General features: G+C 32.6%; 1 protein-coding gene across 1 annotated transcript in view; it reads left to right on the forward strand.

The window, feature by feature from the left end:
* The window catches only part of LOC122038433 (GTP-binding protein YPTM2-like), a 29957-nt gene extending 14506 nt beyond the window's left edge, over positions 1–15451 (forward strand). Inside the window, exons 2-8 of the mRNA XM_042598183.1 lie at positions 4531–4603; positions 13917–13964; positions 14039–14086; positions 14379–14450; positions 14550–14705; positions 14866–14969; positions 15044–15451. Of these exons, the coding sequence (XP_042454117.1) occupies positions 4531–4603; positions 13917–13964; positions 14039–14086; positions 14379–14450; positions 14550–14705; positions 14866–14969; positions 15044–15140 (598 nt within the window). The 3' untranslated portion in view covers positions 15141–15451. The remainder of the gene's footprint in view (positions 1–4530; positions 4604–13916; positions 13965–14038; positions 14087–14378; positions 14451–14549; positions 14706–14865; positions 14970–15043) is intronic.
* The last annotated feature ends 1807 nt before the right edge of the window (positions 15452–17258 follow it).

Genomic DNA, 17258 nt, shown 5'->3' on the forward strand with positions numbered 1-17258 from the left:
TACGATTCTACCTTCTTTGCCTAAGGGATTCCATTTCTTTTATCTTCTGTTGCTGAGATTGGTAATAGTGATTTCAACTGCTCTTTTTGTCATGGAGAGCACCTCTTTGTCCAATATCCAAAACCAGGGTTTTTCTGTTTCTTCTCAATTTTTTTTTTAACCTTTTTAAGGGTCCAATATCCAAAACCAGGGTAGAATTATTGCTTATCTCTAACTAAATCTATTAAAAATTAAGTGACCATGACACAATAATTGTACCTAGTTTCATGGAAAACAAACCAATTCCACAACTCAAATCCATATGAGGCGAAACATTTGTCATCAATTTATTCACTCATTGCCTTTGGGAAATCTAATTAATTCTTAAAACATTAGATAATTTTTTAAACTTTTTTTTTATTATTTGAACTTGTTATATACATACTCTAAAAGTGGGTATAGAGAACCAACAACATGACACCTTGATAATATCAATTGAGTCATTCTATTAAAAATTTAGTGACCATGGCACAATAATTCTACCTAGTTTCATGGAAAACAAACCAGTTGCATAACTCAAATCCATATGAGATGAAACATTGGTCATCATTTTATGCTCTCATTGCCTTTGGGAAATCTAATTAATTCTTAAAACATTAGATAATTTTTTAAATTATTTATTTTTTTTATCATTTGAACTGATTATATACATACTCTAAGAATGGGTATAGTGAACCAACAATATGACAGATTGATAATATCAATTGAGTTGTTCAATTGCTTTGTTGGAGTTTGAGGGCAGAGTGTGCTTGTGATTTTGTGGCCACCCCTTGGTCACATGAAAGAAACATGGGTATAATACATCTTGGAGGAAGTCGAAAGGTTACCAATCACAGCACCCTCCTTTACCGATCACGACACCCCCTTTGCCTCCTTGTCCTCTTCAATCAACAGCAACCCACTAGGAGGAGGAAGCAGAGATAGTGGTGGATGTGCTTTGTGATACTTTTAAAGTGTTCGGCAATGAAGGAGCTTCTCTATATCGGACTTTTCCTTTGCGTACCACGATGACTCTCCTTCACTTGTGTGTTTGCCTGCTTTTCTGACCTTAACATGCCCTTTGCCTCCTCCATGTGATCCACATGCGTGTTGTACTACTTGCATTTTTGTGAAGGAGTCTAGCTTTTATGTGGCTTAATTTTCATAATTGTAATTCAAATCTAATTGAAATATGAGGTCTAATTCCTTTATAGGATTTTTTCTCTTTGACCACTAAGATTATTTATTCTCTCAAATAACTACTAGAGTTTCAAATTGTTTCATGACCTCACAAAGAAAAAGTCTATTAATTAACTTTGTTTATGGTATAATTCTATGATGTAATTTCATAAAAAATTAATGTAATATTATTAATTTGATAATATTTGCACTCTGTGTTATTAATGACATGATTAAAGTTGAACGAAAGTGAGATACAATAGATCTAAGAAAAGCGTAATTAACATAATTAAAGTGATTTAAACTATCTAAATAGTTTACATAGTTCAATGGAGGGATAAGATGACCAAAAATAGTTAGGACCAACTAATTATTTATTCTCTCACTACTAGTGTTTCAAATTGTTTCATGATCTCACAAAGAAAAAGCCTACTAATTAACTTTGTTTTTTCGTATAATTCTATGATGTAATTTTCATAAAAAATTAATGTAATATTATTAATTTAATAATATTTTGATATTATTGTCATTATACTATGTGTTATCAGAAGGGGAGCTTTGAAGTCACGGGTTCGAGTCTTAGAAACTGCCTCTTGCAAAGTAGAGGGTAACGCTGCATACAATAGACCATTCATCCAAACCCTGCATTGGCAGAAGTTTAATGTACTAGACTGCCCTTTATACTACGTGCTATCAATATAATTTTGTTATTCTATTATATAGTATCTGTATTCTGTGTAATTAAAGACATGATTATAGTTGAACGAAAGTGGGATACAAGAGATCTAAGAAAATCTTAATTAATGTAATTAAAGTGATTTAAACTATCTGATAGTACTAATGATGTGATCTTACATAGTTCAATGGAGGGATAAGATGACCAAAAATAGTTAGGACAAATAGGGCTTTACTTTATGATGAATATGACAATAGGAAGCATTCTTATTGGAATGTCTTTTCTTATATCAATCATGAGATAATTTATTTTCTTTTTCCATTTCAAGTTTCTCATATTGGTTCGTAGTTTGTTGATCATATGGATCTGATATGACCATACTCAGATATTTCAACCATTAGATCCTGGTACAGATTTTGACATTCTTTTCGACATGTAAATATAATTCCATCTATACAATTGCTTTACGTCATTTTGTCTTCTATCAAATATTGTAATTTATGGAGAGCAATGATCTTTTAATTTTCTATGAAAATTGCTCTTATATCAGTTCAAGATTTTCATCTTTGCTACCTTAATCGTTACATTTGTTTGTTATTGAATTCTTTACTCTGAACTATAAATATAAAGCATGAGTGATTATGCAGTCATGATTTGCACTTCATTTGCATTTTTTTTTTTTTGAGTTTGATGATCTTTTTGGATCGATGGTTAAATTGTAGCTTTGAATTGTTCACTCTTGGGGTGATTGAGTGTATTGTTTATTAAGCTATTGTATCTGATATTTTTATTATCCAGCTTATGCTAGATTGGCATTGGCATGTTTCAATCCTGAACTGAGTTTCCTCGCATATGAAAAATCCCAAGTGCAATCTGTGGAGTTTCACTGTGTAACATGCATGTTTCTTTATCTAATATTTGTACTGGACCATGGAAAATAAAGATATCCACTCCAAGCTAGTCTTTATCCTGAAATATTATAGGCTGTTAGTGGAGAAGTGGTTGGCAATTATAAAGTCCCACGTGAGACATTGGACCTTTATCTGTGGTTTTCTAGGCTGTGTATATTAAACACCTGTGCTGAACTTGTCTTTGTTTGCCAGTGTGTGAAGCTAGTTAAGGGAAATTATTAAAACAGTAAGGAAACTTACTGGTTGTTTGACATTGATAGCTGTGGATATATTCATGTACAATGTGTTTATTTTTCAGCCCAATCCTTTCCTTAAAAAGATCAATTAAGTTGTCCTTTGGCCCTTGTCATAATTGGGATCATTGGCAATACTTTTTCCCAGTCCAGGTTCTCATAATAAGATGCAAGTGTAAATAGAATATTTGTCATCTTATTTTTTGATAACATGGCTTCTGAACTTGAGCTGATTCCTCATTCTATTTGTTAAGTTGTTTTCTGAACATGATAATATGGAATAAGGTGTATAACTATAATCCTGTTTGTAGTCCTGAACTATATAAAATATTGATTTTTCTATAGTAACATTTAACATGATAGATTATATAGCCACTTAAATAGATGCCTTGAATTATGGGTTTGTTCCTTATTAAGCTTCCTTGGCAGAAACCTGGAAGCTGCTACATATGGATTTCGTTTTATGTTAGTAGTTGCAAGATTTAAGAAAACATCTGAACTACGCAAAATCTTTTTTTTTATATCCATTTTTTCCATTGTGCTTTTAATGTGGAAATTTCAAATTTATATTATTTATCCAAGACCGACTAAGTTGCTGCCGTGTGATGTGGTGGTCACGGATATGAGTCGCAAAAACAGTCTCTTACAATGCAGAATAAGACTGTATACAATAGGCCCTTCCCTAATACCCCATGCAACGAGCTACCCTATTCAAGGGCGCCTAAGTTCTTTCTCCTTTTTCTTTTCGTCTATAGATTCTAAATGTTAGTTTATTCACCAACCTCTTTGTTTAGTTGCTTTGATCTGAAACTGATTAGTGATTATATATGGTTTCTACAGTTCATCTTTATGGTGAGCTCTGATAATTAAGAAAATTGAGTTTTGGCATGAAATGTTCATAAACATGGTCAACACTTCTACTTAAACTATTGAAGGACAACTACTAAAATCACTATGTACTGATGCTTACATCACGGGCACATAAAATAATTGACTAAATGAAAAAGTTTTTTTTTTAATATACAGGTTAGAACTGGTAATAAAATTGGTTGCAATTTTTCCCAAATCTGAGTCGAAAATTGGGCTCATTTTTTCTATGGGATTCCAAGTTCAAACTTGTGAACGGGCATACATTATAAATTAAAACATAAGTTACTTGACAAAGTTGATTGCTTTCTCATGAATGTTTTAAATTGGTCTAATTAGGTTGCTTTTCACTAAAGTGGTTCTTTATGTGTATGGAAGTTAGTCAGATCAAGTCAAAAGCTATCCATGTCTATTTAGGTTCGGGTGGGTACTAGGGTTGGATTTTAGGCTGAGAAGGAAACTTTGGTCCGATCTTAATTTTCTGAATGTTGAGGGTTGGACTAACTCTAAGCAAAAACACTAGAATTTCATAAAAAATCAGTGGGTTGAAACAGCATCAAGTTATGCAAGTTACAAATTCATTTTACAGTTAATAATTCCATGCCTTTGATGTAAAACTGACTAAATGACATGTTTCATTTTGTAGTGACTATTTATTCAAACTTTTGCTTATTGGAGATTCAGGTGTTGGAAAGTCTTGTTTACTCCTAAGATTTGCGGTAAGATGCAACTTGAATTTGTTGTTTATTACCATAGCCTGTATTTCAGATGCATTAGCAGATCTTGAATTAATTGTTAGGTTTCATGTTCTTCTTGTGACTTTTCTTTTTGGCTTCTATGCATTGAGAATGATCCTCCTATAGGTAAATGTCAAATTTAAGGTTATCCAGTTTAAATGCCACTCTCAATCTTGTTATGACAACTAATACATTTTCTCTTTTATAATCCTGGAGAAATGGGATTTGCTGGTTTTGTATATAAATGTTGTTTCACAAATGATATCCCATTTTAGTTTTAATGGTTTAGTTTGCTATAGAATCTTTCTAATTTTATGTCTAATTTTCTATAATCTTCTCTGGAGGAAACCTTCATTTTCATTTAGTAATGTTTGAAAATAATAATTATTGGAGAAAGGAAAACACAATGATGAAGGGATTGAGAGAGATGCTTACATAGAATACAAGTAGGATGGTTGAAATGGAGGAGACCCTCGTCTGTTTTATGTGATCGTAAAGTGCTACTAAACTTAAAGAAAAGTTCTACAAAATAACGGTTAGACCGCTATGTTATATGATGCTGAATGTCGGGTTATGACTTGAGCACATGAGTAGAAGATGAGAGTTGCAGAGATGAGGATGTTAAGGTGAATGTGTGGATATACGAGGATGGACATAATAAGAAATGAGAGCATTAAAGAGAGTCGGAGTTACATCTATTGAGGGAAAACTCCAATAGACACGTTTAAGATAATACGAACATGTACTTAGACGACCAATAAATGTGCGATGTGAAACTACGACAAATATGCACATCAAACGAACAAGAGGAAGACAAAAAAAATACTTGGTTAGCAACAATAAAATAAGATAAAATTTATTTAGGTATAGATGATGATATAGTAGAGGATAGAGTTCAATGGCCTAAAAGGATCCATATAGCCGACTCCACCTAGTGGCATAAATTTGATTGTTATTTTTAGCATGGTTTAAAATCTCATGATGTTGGGCAAGGTTGTGTACATTAGATCCAATGTAATTCGACACTTCTATGGGATCCCACATTAGCGGGAGCTTCCATATCTGAGCTGCTCTTTTTTTTTTTAAACTTCAGTGCTAGTCGTCTAGTTAGTCTAGGAAGAGGCTCGATTGAATTCTTAAACCTATCTTCTCTCTCTCTCACTCACTCAAAAAAGAATCTTCCTTAGCCTTCTCTCTCCCATGCTTCCGTAGGTCAACAACCCACCAACCACCAACTTTATTGTTAAAATTAATGAGTTAAATTGTCAAATGTTAACGTTGCATGAATATTTTTTTTAAGATTTTAGTGATGGTGTGAGTTAACTTTGCTTTTTAATTAATAGTATTTTATGCAATGCAATGCTATTTAAAATATCCACTTAATTTTAGGCCAATATAATTAATAGTTTTTCCCATTCAAATAACTTTAATTGTGGTCAGTGGACCCCTCCTTACACTCACATCCTCTAAGTTGCTTTCTTCCCAATCTACATTGACACATTGAGGTTTTGCCTTCCTACTTCCAACTATTTGAGTCTATCAATTAATTTTCCATTGTCTTCTCTCCATTAAAATGCCTTGTTGTTGCATACACCATAGAAGGCAATTCCACCTAGCCTCAACTTAGTTTCAGTTAAAACACCATATTTCGTATTGCCTCGCATTATCGAAACAATGAAAGTAGTGCTACCTTTACTCTTACCAAAGCAACAACAATTGCATCTCCTCGTTGAGAGAAGTCGTAGCTGTGTTAGAGATCCTTTTTTCTCTCCTCCAAATAGTATTGGCCATGGATAACCTCATCCTTGAATCGTTTGTCTTTGCTAATCCCTCTAGTGTCATCACTGCTTACCTCTACATGCCATCATGTTAACCTTCTCAAGTGATCAAATAATGGTAGTGTTTATATCATAAGAGGGGGGAGGGAAGGGGTGGTGGCTTGATTGTGTAGGTAATGGTTCCATGGAGACTAAAGGGAAATCCACTAGTGATGATGCTAGTTGAGTTGTGACCTCAACACGATACACAATATTAATGAGAGGCTTTGTGAAGTTAATAAATTACATAAAATGACACTTGTGGAGAGGAGCACATGAAAGATGGAGTTATGAATAATTATATATTTTTCGTTTTTCTTGCCATGTGGCACATGGAAGAAACCCATGTCTTCAACTCAAAGGTATGACTTTTAACATATAGAATATAATTAAAGACAATAAACTTTTCAATTTTTTTTTAATAATATCTTTTTTCGAAGTGCCTAACTAGCAATGTGAAAATTACATGTTTGTACTTTAGGTGTAGAAGTCATGCTATGGTACACTTTACCATCCCTTTGAATTTCCAAATATTTGTTCTATTTTATCGTAGAGTTTGACATGACAATTGGAGTGATCCCTGAAATAGCATGTTCAAACTATTTCATGATAGTTAAATATTAGAAAGAGACATGATTATTCATTCTATCTTATGTAAGAGTTTGACATGACCACTAAAGCAACCCAGCCTATGTCATGATAATTAGACATTGGAAAGAGTTACTATGGGAAATATGTTACATGTAAAGATACAAACATGTTTCTTTTGGCACATATGAACTTTTGTTATAGTGACATGAATATTTGGGTTGCATAACTTGTTTTAATCTAAGTTTATAAGTCTCATTATAAGTCTTTGAATCATGATAGTTTTACTGAAAAAATTTACTTTTGCTTGCTTGGAAGATAATTTTCTTTGGAAGGTGGACTCCTCACTCTTGAAGGAAATTTTCATAGTTACCTATTTTTCTCTTCTTGGTGGATTCTAATTTAGAAACTTTCCCTTGTTGTGATGGAGCTTACTAATGTAGCATCGACTACTACTTTATCATCAACTTGCTCTTCCTCACAATGGCCATGTTTTGAATCAAGTTCCTTTCTTTGAATCAAATCCAAACTTGGTATGCAAATAAGATAAATTGCTTCCTTTTTAACTTGGTTAAATTTTTCAAGGGAGATCTTCTTACAAATAGATGCTTGCTTTTTAAAATTTTATAGTATGACTTTACAAACTCCACCCATGTCGGATAAACTTTGCCATGGCTAGTCTCAAACATGGAAAGGAGGGTTGCGTAATTTGCCCACCAACATACAAGGCAAATGTTATATTTGAATTTATCAAACTATTGACAGCAAAAAATGAAACCGTCACCTTGGCAGTCTCTCCAGGGTGACCCTCCATTGTATGGAAGGGAGGTAAATTACAGGGGACCTGGCCCAGCAACAACAGTGCATGCAAGGAGGGGTTGAGGCAATCAACGGGGGTATTCCGCACCCACTAGGAATTAACCCCAGGCCTATTGGTAGCATGAATTGATCAAACTATTGTGCTAATGTTAGATTATTCCTTGGACGGAAGGTGTTGCAGGTTCGATTGCAATGTATTAGTAAGGAATGCTACATCTCCATAAGAACTTGGGCATAGTATTAACTATCACTATAGGCTAGATAAAAATAGAATTATAGGAATACCGACTATCTTACATTTGAAACATAGAATATAGGAATGCTCATTAGCAATGCAATGAAGATAGTAGATATATTAATTAGATGAATAATTAATATTTCAAAAAATCCAAGATATGACATTAGGATCATAGCACAACACTGCTGATACAAGGTGAGAAGGAAAGATAATGAGTCACTTTATGACATGATTAACAACTTGTATTTCAAACTATAGTTACAAGAAGTTAATGGCACTAGGAAGGGTTGGCCTAACTTTCCACAAGCAAAAATACTGATTTTAGCCCCAATCGCAATCTTGTTAATGACAAGTTTTCAAAGGAACTTAATAAAAGCTTGGATAATTATTTATGTAGTTGGATTCCACCCTCATCCTGGCTAATGATATAAATAACCATCATTTCTTTTACACAACATTAATTTCTTAACATATATATTACTGGATTTTAAAAAGGAAAATTATAAAGTCTTCTTTTAGCATAACTCCACCTCATGGATTGACATCATCATAATTTTATTCTGATTTAAAAATCTATCTTTTAACCTCAGGAACATCAGGAGTTCAATTCTATTTATTATTATCAACTGACTTATACATTTAAGTTAAAAATGATCAATTTCCTTTAAATCATAAGTCTCAATCGAAAGTGAGGTTATTGACTGGTGGCTGCAGGTTGGGGAGCCAACAGGATTCTTAAACCAAAAAAAAAAAAAAATGAAATATGAAAATTTAAGTACAATAAAAACTAGGTATCTAACATTCATGATTTCAACTTCTGCACTCCTTCCTTTTCTCCTCCATGAGTGTTTCAGTTATCCTCCTCTTTTTCTAAAAGCTTTAGCAATTTTAGGTGTCAAGTGCTCATCTGTGGAGAATGGGCGCTGCAACTATTCAATTGATTTTACACCTATTATTTGCCGTTTTACTTTAAAAGTATTAACTCTTGTGAATTTTTGGCCTCTTGATCTCAACAAGTTAATAGGATAAATCTGCTTAGGATTGTGCTCAGCCACTAGCTCCTGCCTCCACCTTGAATTTCCTCTTTGTTCTACCTCTCTGTTGTTCTTACTACTCCAGAGATAATTTAGACCATATGGCCATAGCCACTGCCTACTAGGAGGAACAGATAACAACATTGTTAGGATCAATACTGAAAGAGTTGGTGTCTTAGTTGGATTTATAGCTCCTCTAATAGGTGTTCTTGCTACCACGAGAATTGAAATAATATTTCACTGAAGTTTTCAGCTACACTGGGACTGGAGAAGCTATTGAGATTACATTCTTCATCACTCATTTGGGTGCAATCCATTATGTTATTTTATTATATACAACAACAACCAAGTCTTATCCTACTAGATGGGGTTGGCTATATGGATCCTTTTATGTCATTGAGCTCTATCGCCTACTATATCATCATCTATACTTAAATACATTTTATCTTGTTTTATTGTTACTAATTTTTTTTTGGTCTTCCTCGTTTGATATGCTTGTTTGTCATAGTTTCACATTGCTTATCTGGAGCATTTATTGGTCATCTAAGTACATATCTGTACTATCTTAAATGTGTTTCTTAAAGTTTTTTCTCAATAAACACAACTCTGACTTTCTCTCTAATGCTTTCATTTCTTATTCTATCTATCCTCGTATGTCCACACATCCATCTTAATATCCTTATCTCTGCAACTCTTATCTTCTGCTCATGTGTTCGAATCATTGCCCAACATTCAGCTCCATATAACATAGCAGGTCTAATTGCGGTTTTGTAGAATTTTCCTTTAAATTTTAGAGATATTTTACGGTCACATAAAACATTCAACGCTCTTCTCCATTTCAACCACTCTGTTTGTATTCTATGTAATACGTCTCTCTCAATCCCTCCATCATTTTGCAAAAATGATCCTAAATATTTAAAGCTCTCGGTTCTGGGCAACTCATCATCTCCTATCTTAACAATTATTTCATTATGTCTAATATTGCTAAACTTAAATTTCCATATATTTCTACTAAGTCTAAAACCTTTTCCTTCTAGTATTTTCTGCCAAGATTTAGTTTACATTTACTCTTTCCCATGTTTCATCTTCCAAAATAATACCATCTGCAAACAACATGCACCGCGGTACTGTGTCTTGAATGTGTGCAGTGAGTTCGTCTATAATTAGTGTAAAAAGATAGGGACTTAGAGCTGATCCTTGATGTAATCCTATTTTTATTGGAAATGCTTTAGTTACTTCATCTGAAGTCTTTACTCTAGTCGTTACATCCTCGTACATATCCTTAATTAGTTTAATATATGTTACGCTAACACCTCTCTTTTCTAAAATTCTCTAGGACTATTATAAGCTTTTTCTAAGTAAATAAATACCATGTGTAGATTTTGTTTTTGCTCCTGATATGTTTTAATTAATTGTTTAAGATGTATAGCTTCTATTGTCGACCTTCCAGGCATGAACCCAAATTAATTTTAGGTCTCCATGTCTCCTTTCTTAATTTTTTTCTATTACTTTTTCTCAAAGTTTCATGGTATAATTAATTAGTTTAATATCCTTGTAGTTTACACAATTTTATATGTCTCCCTTGTTTTTATGTAAGGGAACTAGAGTACTTATCCTCCGCTGATCAAACATTTTTTTCGTTTTCAATATCATGTTAAATAATTTTGTAAGTCTGAAATTTGAATTCTACGATAAAAATTTAAATTTGTTTTCTCATTTAACCTACTTAAATTACCTAAGTTAAGTTGGTTACCTAAACCTTCATTTAAAAGTGATGAAAATACCTCTTCCACCGCCTTTTTATTTCTCCATTGTTTCCTTGTACCCTATTACATTCATCTTTAATACATTTTATTTGGATAAAATCTCTTGTCTTCATTTTTCTCACTTTAGCTATTCTATAAATGTCTCTTTCCCCTTCTTTTGTATCCAATTTTTGATATAATTGTTTAAAAGTTTCATTCTTTGTTTCATTCACTGCTCTCTTAGCTTTTTTCTTGGTTATTGTATATTTTTTTAAGTTTTCCTCGTTCTTATAAATATGTAATTCCTTATAAGCTATTCGTTTTTCTTTCACTTTCTCTTGTGCTTTCTCATTCCACTATCAAGATTCCTTTGTTCATGTCCTTTTGACTCAGTACATTTTTAGCTACTATTTTCAACTTTGATATTATTTATCCCATGCCGTATTAGAATCACTATATATTTCACCTAATGCTTGTACTCCTACCTTCTCCTTAAATATATTTTGCTTCCCATCTTTTAACTTCCACCACTTAATTTTAGGAGTTGTATTATATCCAACACTACTAACCTATGCTGGGTAGTTAAACTTTATTCAGGGATGACCTTATAATCTTTATAAATCTTTCTATCTTTCTTCCTAACCATAAGAAAATTAATTTGCGATTTATTATTCTCACTTTTGAATGTGGCTAAGTATTTTTCTCTCTTTTTTTTTAAGAAAACATATTAGTTAATATAAGGTCATTTGTTATCGCAAAATCTAATATAATTTTCCCTTCCTCATTTCTCGTTCTAAACCCATAACTATCCTCTCATATTCCTCATTTTTAACTTCGACATGCACATTTAGATAACCTCATATTAAAATCATTTTATTTGGCGAAATATTTTGTAATATTTTATCTAAGTCATCCCAAAATCTTGATTTGATAGCTTTATTTAATCTTACTTGCGGTGCATAATATGCTAATTTTATTCATAGTTTCTTTCGCTACTATTATTTTAAGGGTTATCATAACTTAAAACCGGAGTTCTCTATCAGTTTTGCCTTCTCGCCTACCTATTTGTCTCTTGTACACACAAAATACTAATTCTTTCCTAATTATCATATCTATGTCCATTGATTTACTAGTGAAGGTTTCTATATTCCATGTTTCAAATCTTAGATTATTAGTTTTCCTATTATATTTGTTCTTATCCAACCTATGGTGTGAGAATTCTTGCCTATTTAAACCCAAGTTCTCATGGAGATGTAGCGGTTCTTGCCAATATGTTATAATCGAACCTTGCAATGTAAACTCTTGTATATTTAGCACTACACTCGAGTTTTGGAGATACAACAATCCTTGCCGAGAAATTACAGTCGGACGAAACGTGTTCCTTCCGGGAAATAACCTAGCATTAACACAATAGTTTAATGGATCCATTCATTGAATATTTGCCATAGTTTTAATACTGGCTGACAACCTAACGCAACCCTCCTTTATCCGAGTTTGGGACCGGCCATGACTGATTCGTCACGGGCAGAGTTATGTTATTTTATTATATATCATAAAAAATTGTAGAGCTTAAAATGCTTGGAAACATGGGAACACACTCGTGTTGATATTGCTAATACTATTCCATAGTAGGTGATTCATAGCATTACTATATATTGCTACCCATTGTAGGTCGGTTATTCGCTAGTACAAGTTGAACATATGATGTGTTTTCAAGTCCTTGTCGAATATGTCAATTGAATATTTCACAAAGTTGACACTGGATTCCATTGATCATCATCTATTCTTATTTTTGAATTGTGTAATAGAAGAAAGGTCTACTTTTTTTATGTGGAATATCCTTTTGTTTGTGTAACTAGTCCCTTCCTTCCATAATTTAATTAGGTTAGCAAAATGATTTGGTCTCTTAGAATAATAACATGTTTCATATAAAGGAAGGGAACAATTAAGAAAAGAATGAGATTAGAAAAAATAATTAATAGGAAATGAAGATGTTTGCGAATTATTTTTCGTCCAATGGCTTCCTTGGAGGAAAGGAAACTGAAGGTTAGCAAAATGGTTGGTCTCTTAGAACAGTAACATGTTTCCTATAAAGGAAGGAAACAATTAGGAAAAGAAACAGAATTGAAAAAATAACTAATAGGAAAGGAAGATATTTTGCAAATTATTTTCTGTCCAATGGCTTCCTTGGAGGAAAGGAAACAGACGCTTAGCAAAATGATTTGATGAAACAATAACATCTTTCATATAAAGGAAGGAAAAAATTAGGAAAAGAAAGAGAACAGAAAAAATAACTAATAGGAAAGGAAGATATTTGTGAATTATTTTTGTCCAATGGCTCCTTGGAGGAAAGGAAACTGTGGCTGTAACTTGAAATTTTATTTGTTTAAATTATAGAAAAACATAAATAAAAAATTGATTTCCAAGAAAAAATAAATTTAATTTTTTGAAAGTTGGATTTGGACTTTATTGCATATGAAAGTGACTGCAATCATACCAAAGCAATATAGAAAAAAAGTAAAGTACCATTAGTCAAAGGAAGCAGAGGGAAAATACCAATGGTTTTTGCCACATTATGTTTGTCTAGGTTTCCTTCCTTCACATTGAACATACTTAACATGTAAAAAGGAGGCTAAACAAATTCAAATAAAGGATAAAAAAAATATCCATTTCTTGTTTATGCACATTGTAACATTAATAATGGTAAGCATAGTTAATCAAAACATAATGATTAGGAAAAGTCCAAGAATGGTTATTGTATTTTCTTATTCAAAATGATTAAGAAAATCTAAATATATTTGATTGATTGATTCTATTTTTATATTTTTAATGTATCATATTCAAAAAATAGTATTAACCTTAATTTAAAGTAATTCTACTGATTTTCTTATTTAAATTATGTAAATTTATTTTTGTTCAACATGCCGGGACATGACCTGTTGCAATTAAAGATTGTGTAAGATTTGCCCTAGTAATTACTAACATAAGCAGCCATGGATATTTACTGCAGAAAGTTCTGTATAACTTTCTAACCTTCTTGCTCTTTTTTTGTAGGATGACTCCTACCTGGAAAGTTACATCAGTACAATCGGAGTTGATTTTGTAAGTGATTGTTTTCCTTTATGCCCAAAATCAGTGAAAGATTTTAAGTGATTGTAAATGAAAAATTCTTTCAGAAAATACGCACAGTCGAGCAGGATGGGAAGACCATTAAACTTCAAATTGTGAGTTTTTATTAGTGATTGTGTCTAGCTGTGATTCATTTTTCTCTATTGTTTTATGCCAATAGAAGTCAAATGAGCCTCTGCAAAACAAAACAAAACAAAACAAAACAAAAATCCCTTGTGGTGCCCTATTTGTGGAAGTTGTTTGCTTTATTGTAAAGTGCTTGTGGATATCATATCATCACAGATGGTTGATTGCCATGCTACTCGGACTTGGATTTGAGTATTTGATGTGAATACAGATCTAGAGTGTAACACAAATGTTTCTGAAATTTGTTTCATTTTATTGCAGTGGGATACTGCTGGGCAAGAGCGTTTCAGAACAATTACAAGCAGCTATTACCGTGGTGCCCATGGTATCATTGTAAGTCGACTGATTGTAAATAAATCAACTCTGTAAATAAATGCTGTATTCTCTGTTAATCTTGTTGAAGAGAAGCTGCTGATGCTCTGACTTTTGTAGGTGGTGTATGATGTGACAGACCAGGAGAGCTTCAATAATGTGAAGACTTGGTTAAATGAGATTGACAGATATGCGAGTGATAATGTGAACAAGCTTCTGGTGGGCAACAAGAGTGATCTTACTACAAATAAAGTTGTATCTTACGAGACAGCCAAGGTAATTTGTCACAGGATACCAATAATCTGCAGTTCTCTCTTTCCACCAAAGCAGACACACTTTACAGTTGCGCAGATTTTCCCACTGGACATGCCAACTCCTTAATTGATTTAGTAAATCTTGCTGTGACAACAATCATTTTTTTTGGCTGCCAATACAGGCATTTGCTGATGAGATCGGTATCCCTTTCATGGAGACTAGTGCGAAAAATGCTACCCACGTGGAGCAGGCCTTCATGGCTATGACTGCTGCCATCAAGAACAGGTATCATATCATATTGATTTTGTTATTGGTTATTTGAACATTATTTGGTATTGTGATACAAATACTGGATGCAGGATGGCGAGTCAACCAACCGGCAACAGTGCGAGGCCACCGACAGTACAAATCCGTGGACAACCTGTAACTCAGAAGAGCACCTGCTGCTCATCCTGAGCATTTGTTGATTACATGTAAAAGCTACCATCTCCTGTTATTATGATTTGATCTCAACCTGTGTCATGTTCTTTAGTTTGTTTTTAGTAGAAATTAAATATTCTGTCATAATTAATCAATGTCGTTTCTTGAAAATGTCTTCCTCGACAAACCCACAGCATAAGAATCATTCTCATAGGATTGTTGATCCTGTAAAATCTGATCCATTTTCTCAACAAGCTAAGGGTGCAAAATAGGTTAAATGTATTTTTCTGACAAATGTGTTTTTTTATTTACCACTATTATTTCGATTCCGGATAAGCTTTGATTGTTCTTTTACTTGCCACTATTACTTGCATGGGCATACCGCTAAGATTCCATAGAAACTTTTTGTGGCTGTATAATATTGTGACGTTTCAATTCTTTATAAATTCTCCCAAGGGAATTTTTGTTAGTATGAGTTTATTGGTACTTAACAAATACAAATTCATTTTTTTTTCCTTTGCGTTAGCCAGTCAATTGATTTGCTGACCTGTGCTGAGTTGAGTAAATGTTTATATGATCCGAGTAGCTGCATTAGACCCTTTAGGTTCTGTTTACTTCGAGGTGGATTGGGGAAAGAAAGAATTTGAGGTGGAAAAAATTTCCTATGGAAAAAGAAAGGAATCCTTTATTTGGTGTGTTTATTTATTGCAATTGAAGAAGATGAATGAAATTCATCCATTTTTACTTGGAATAAAGGAAAAAATTAAATAATTTATTATTCAAAATACACTTTTTTAATTTTTTTAATTTCTAGAACAAAAAAATTTATATTCTTTATTTAATTAAAAAAATACAAAAAAAATATTATAATTATATTCTTCAATATCCAGTGTCTTTATTTTATTTTTAAAAATATTTTTATATATTTGTTTTGTATTAAACAATAAAGTTAGTTGTAAGAATTACTATAAACATGGAAGAAAACATGTATTAAAAGAATTATTATAAAGTTAATTATAAGAATTATTATAAACATGTATTAAACATATATATTTTTATATGTGCATAATCTCCTTAGTTTTTTTGGATTTCCAGGACACTATATTTACCTACTGTTTTTTGAGATGTAATACTTGTTATTCATGTTACTGCTCAAATAATTCCGTGTTACATACTATTGTCTCCATTCACCTAAAGAAATAAAACCTCATTTACAATTAAGACAAACATTGTTCTACATTTCCTTGCACTCTAAAATATATTCATATAGCAAATTAGCATGAGTAGTTCCAACAAATCTTGGGGTGGTATAAAATATCTCATTAAATATCTGATTTTTTTTCATGTAAGAAATTGTTATGAACTTGTTATGCGAGGATATCTTACATTGTTATGAAACTGACTTGTTTGTGTTTTACTATAGGGCCAATGGTGCTGGCCCACTTTTCTTTCCAATATAGCAAATTAGCAGTCAATTCTATTGGCCATCAATTATGATAATACTAATAAACACAGTGACGAAGACGATAAAGATTACCAACCCCACTCATCGTTCTTCATCATCAACAACAGATTCATACAAAAATAATGGTCGGACTTTCAAAATAGCAATTATTTACGTCACATGTGTAAGATCAAAAAGCGCTGGGAAGTGAATAGCGTCAGCTGTTTTTTCATATTTTTTGGAAAATATCTTTCCAGTTTTTCAAAGAGCACAAGTGCACAACAGAATATAGAAAAGAATAAATTGTTAGACCTTTGGCGGCGATAAGAGAAGGGGAGGATGAATAGTCTCTATATAAAAATAAAATAAAATTTTTCTTGAACTTATAACTTAATTAAAAGACTTTAAAAGATAAAAGTATCAAGAATTTACTTGATTATAACCGGAAAGATTGTTAATATAAAGAAGTAAAGCGCACTAATTTCTCTTTCAAGCAGAGAAGTCTCTTTACAATAATGACAGCACAAAAACAGAAAATGTCTACAAGTGTTGTTTCACTATTTTTCGTTGTACTTAGCTTCTGAGAGCAGGGCTGTTTATATAGCCCTGCTCGGGGCGTCTAGAAGCATTCCAGGCGCTTGGAATGAGATATAAAATCAGGTTCTGGGCGCCGGAAGGGTTCCGGGCACCCCGAACGTTGAAAGTCAACA

This window comes from Zingiber officinale, chromosome 1A, assembly GCF_018446385.1.
Source record: "Zingiber officinale cultivar Zhangliang chromosome 1A, Zo_v1.1, whole genome shotgun sequence".
In the NCBI taxonomy this organism is placed as follows: domain Eukaryota; kingdom Viridiplantae; phylum Streptophyta; class Magnoliopsida; order Zingiberales; family Zingiberaceae; genus Zingiber; species Zingiber officinale.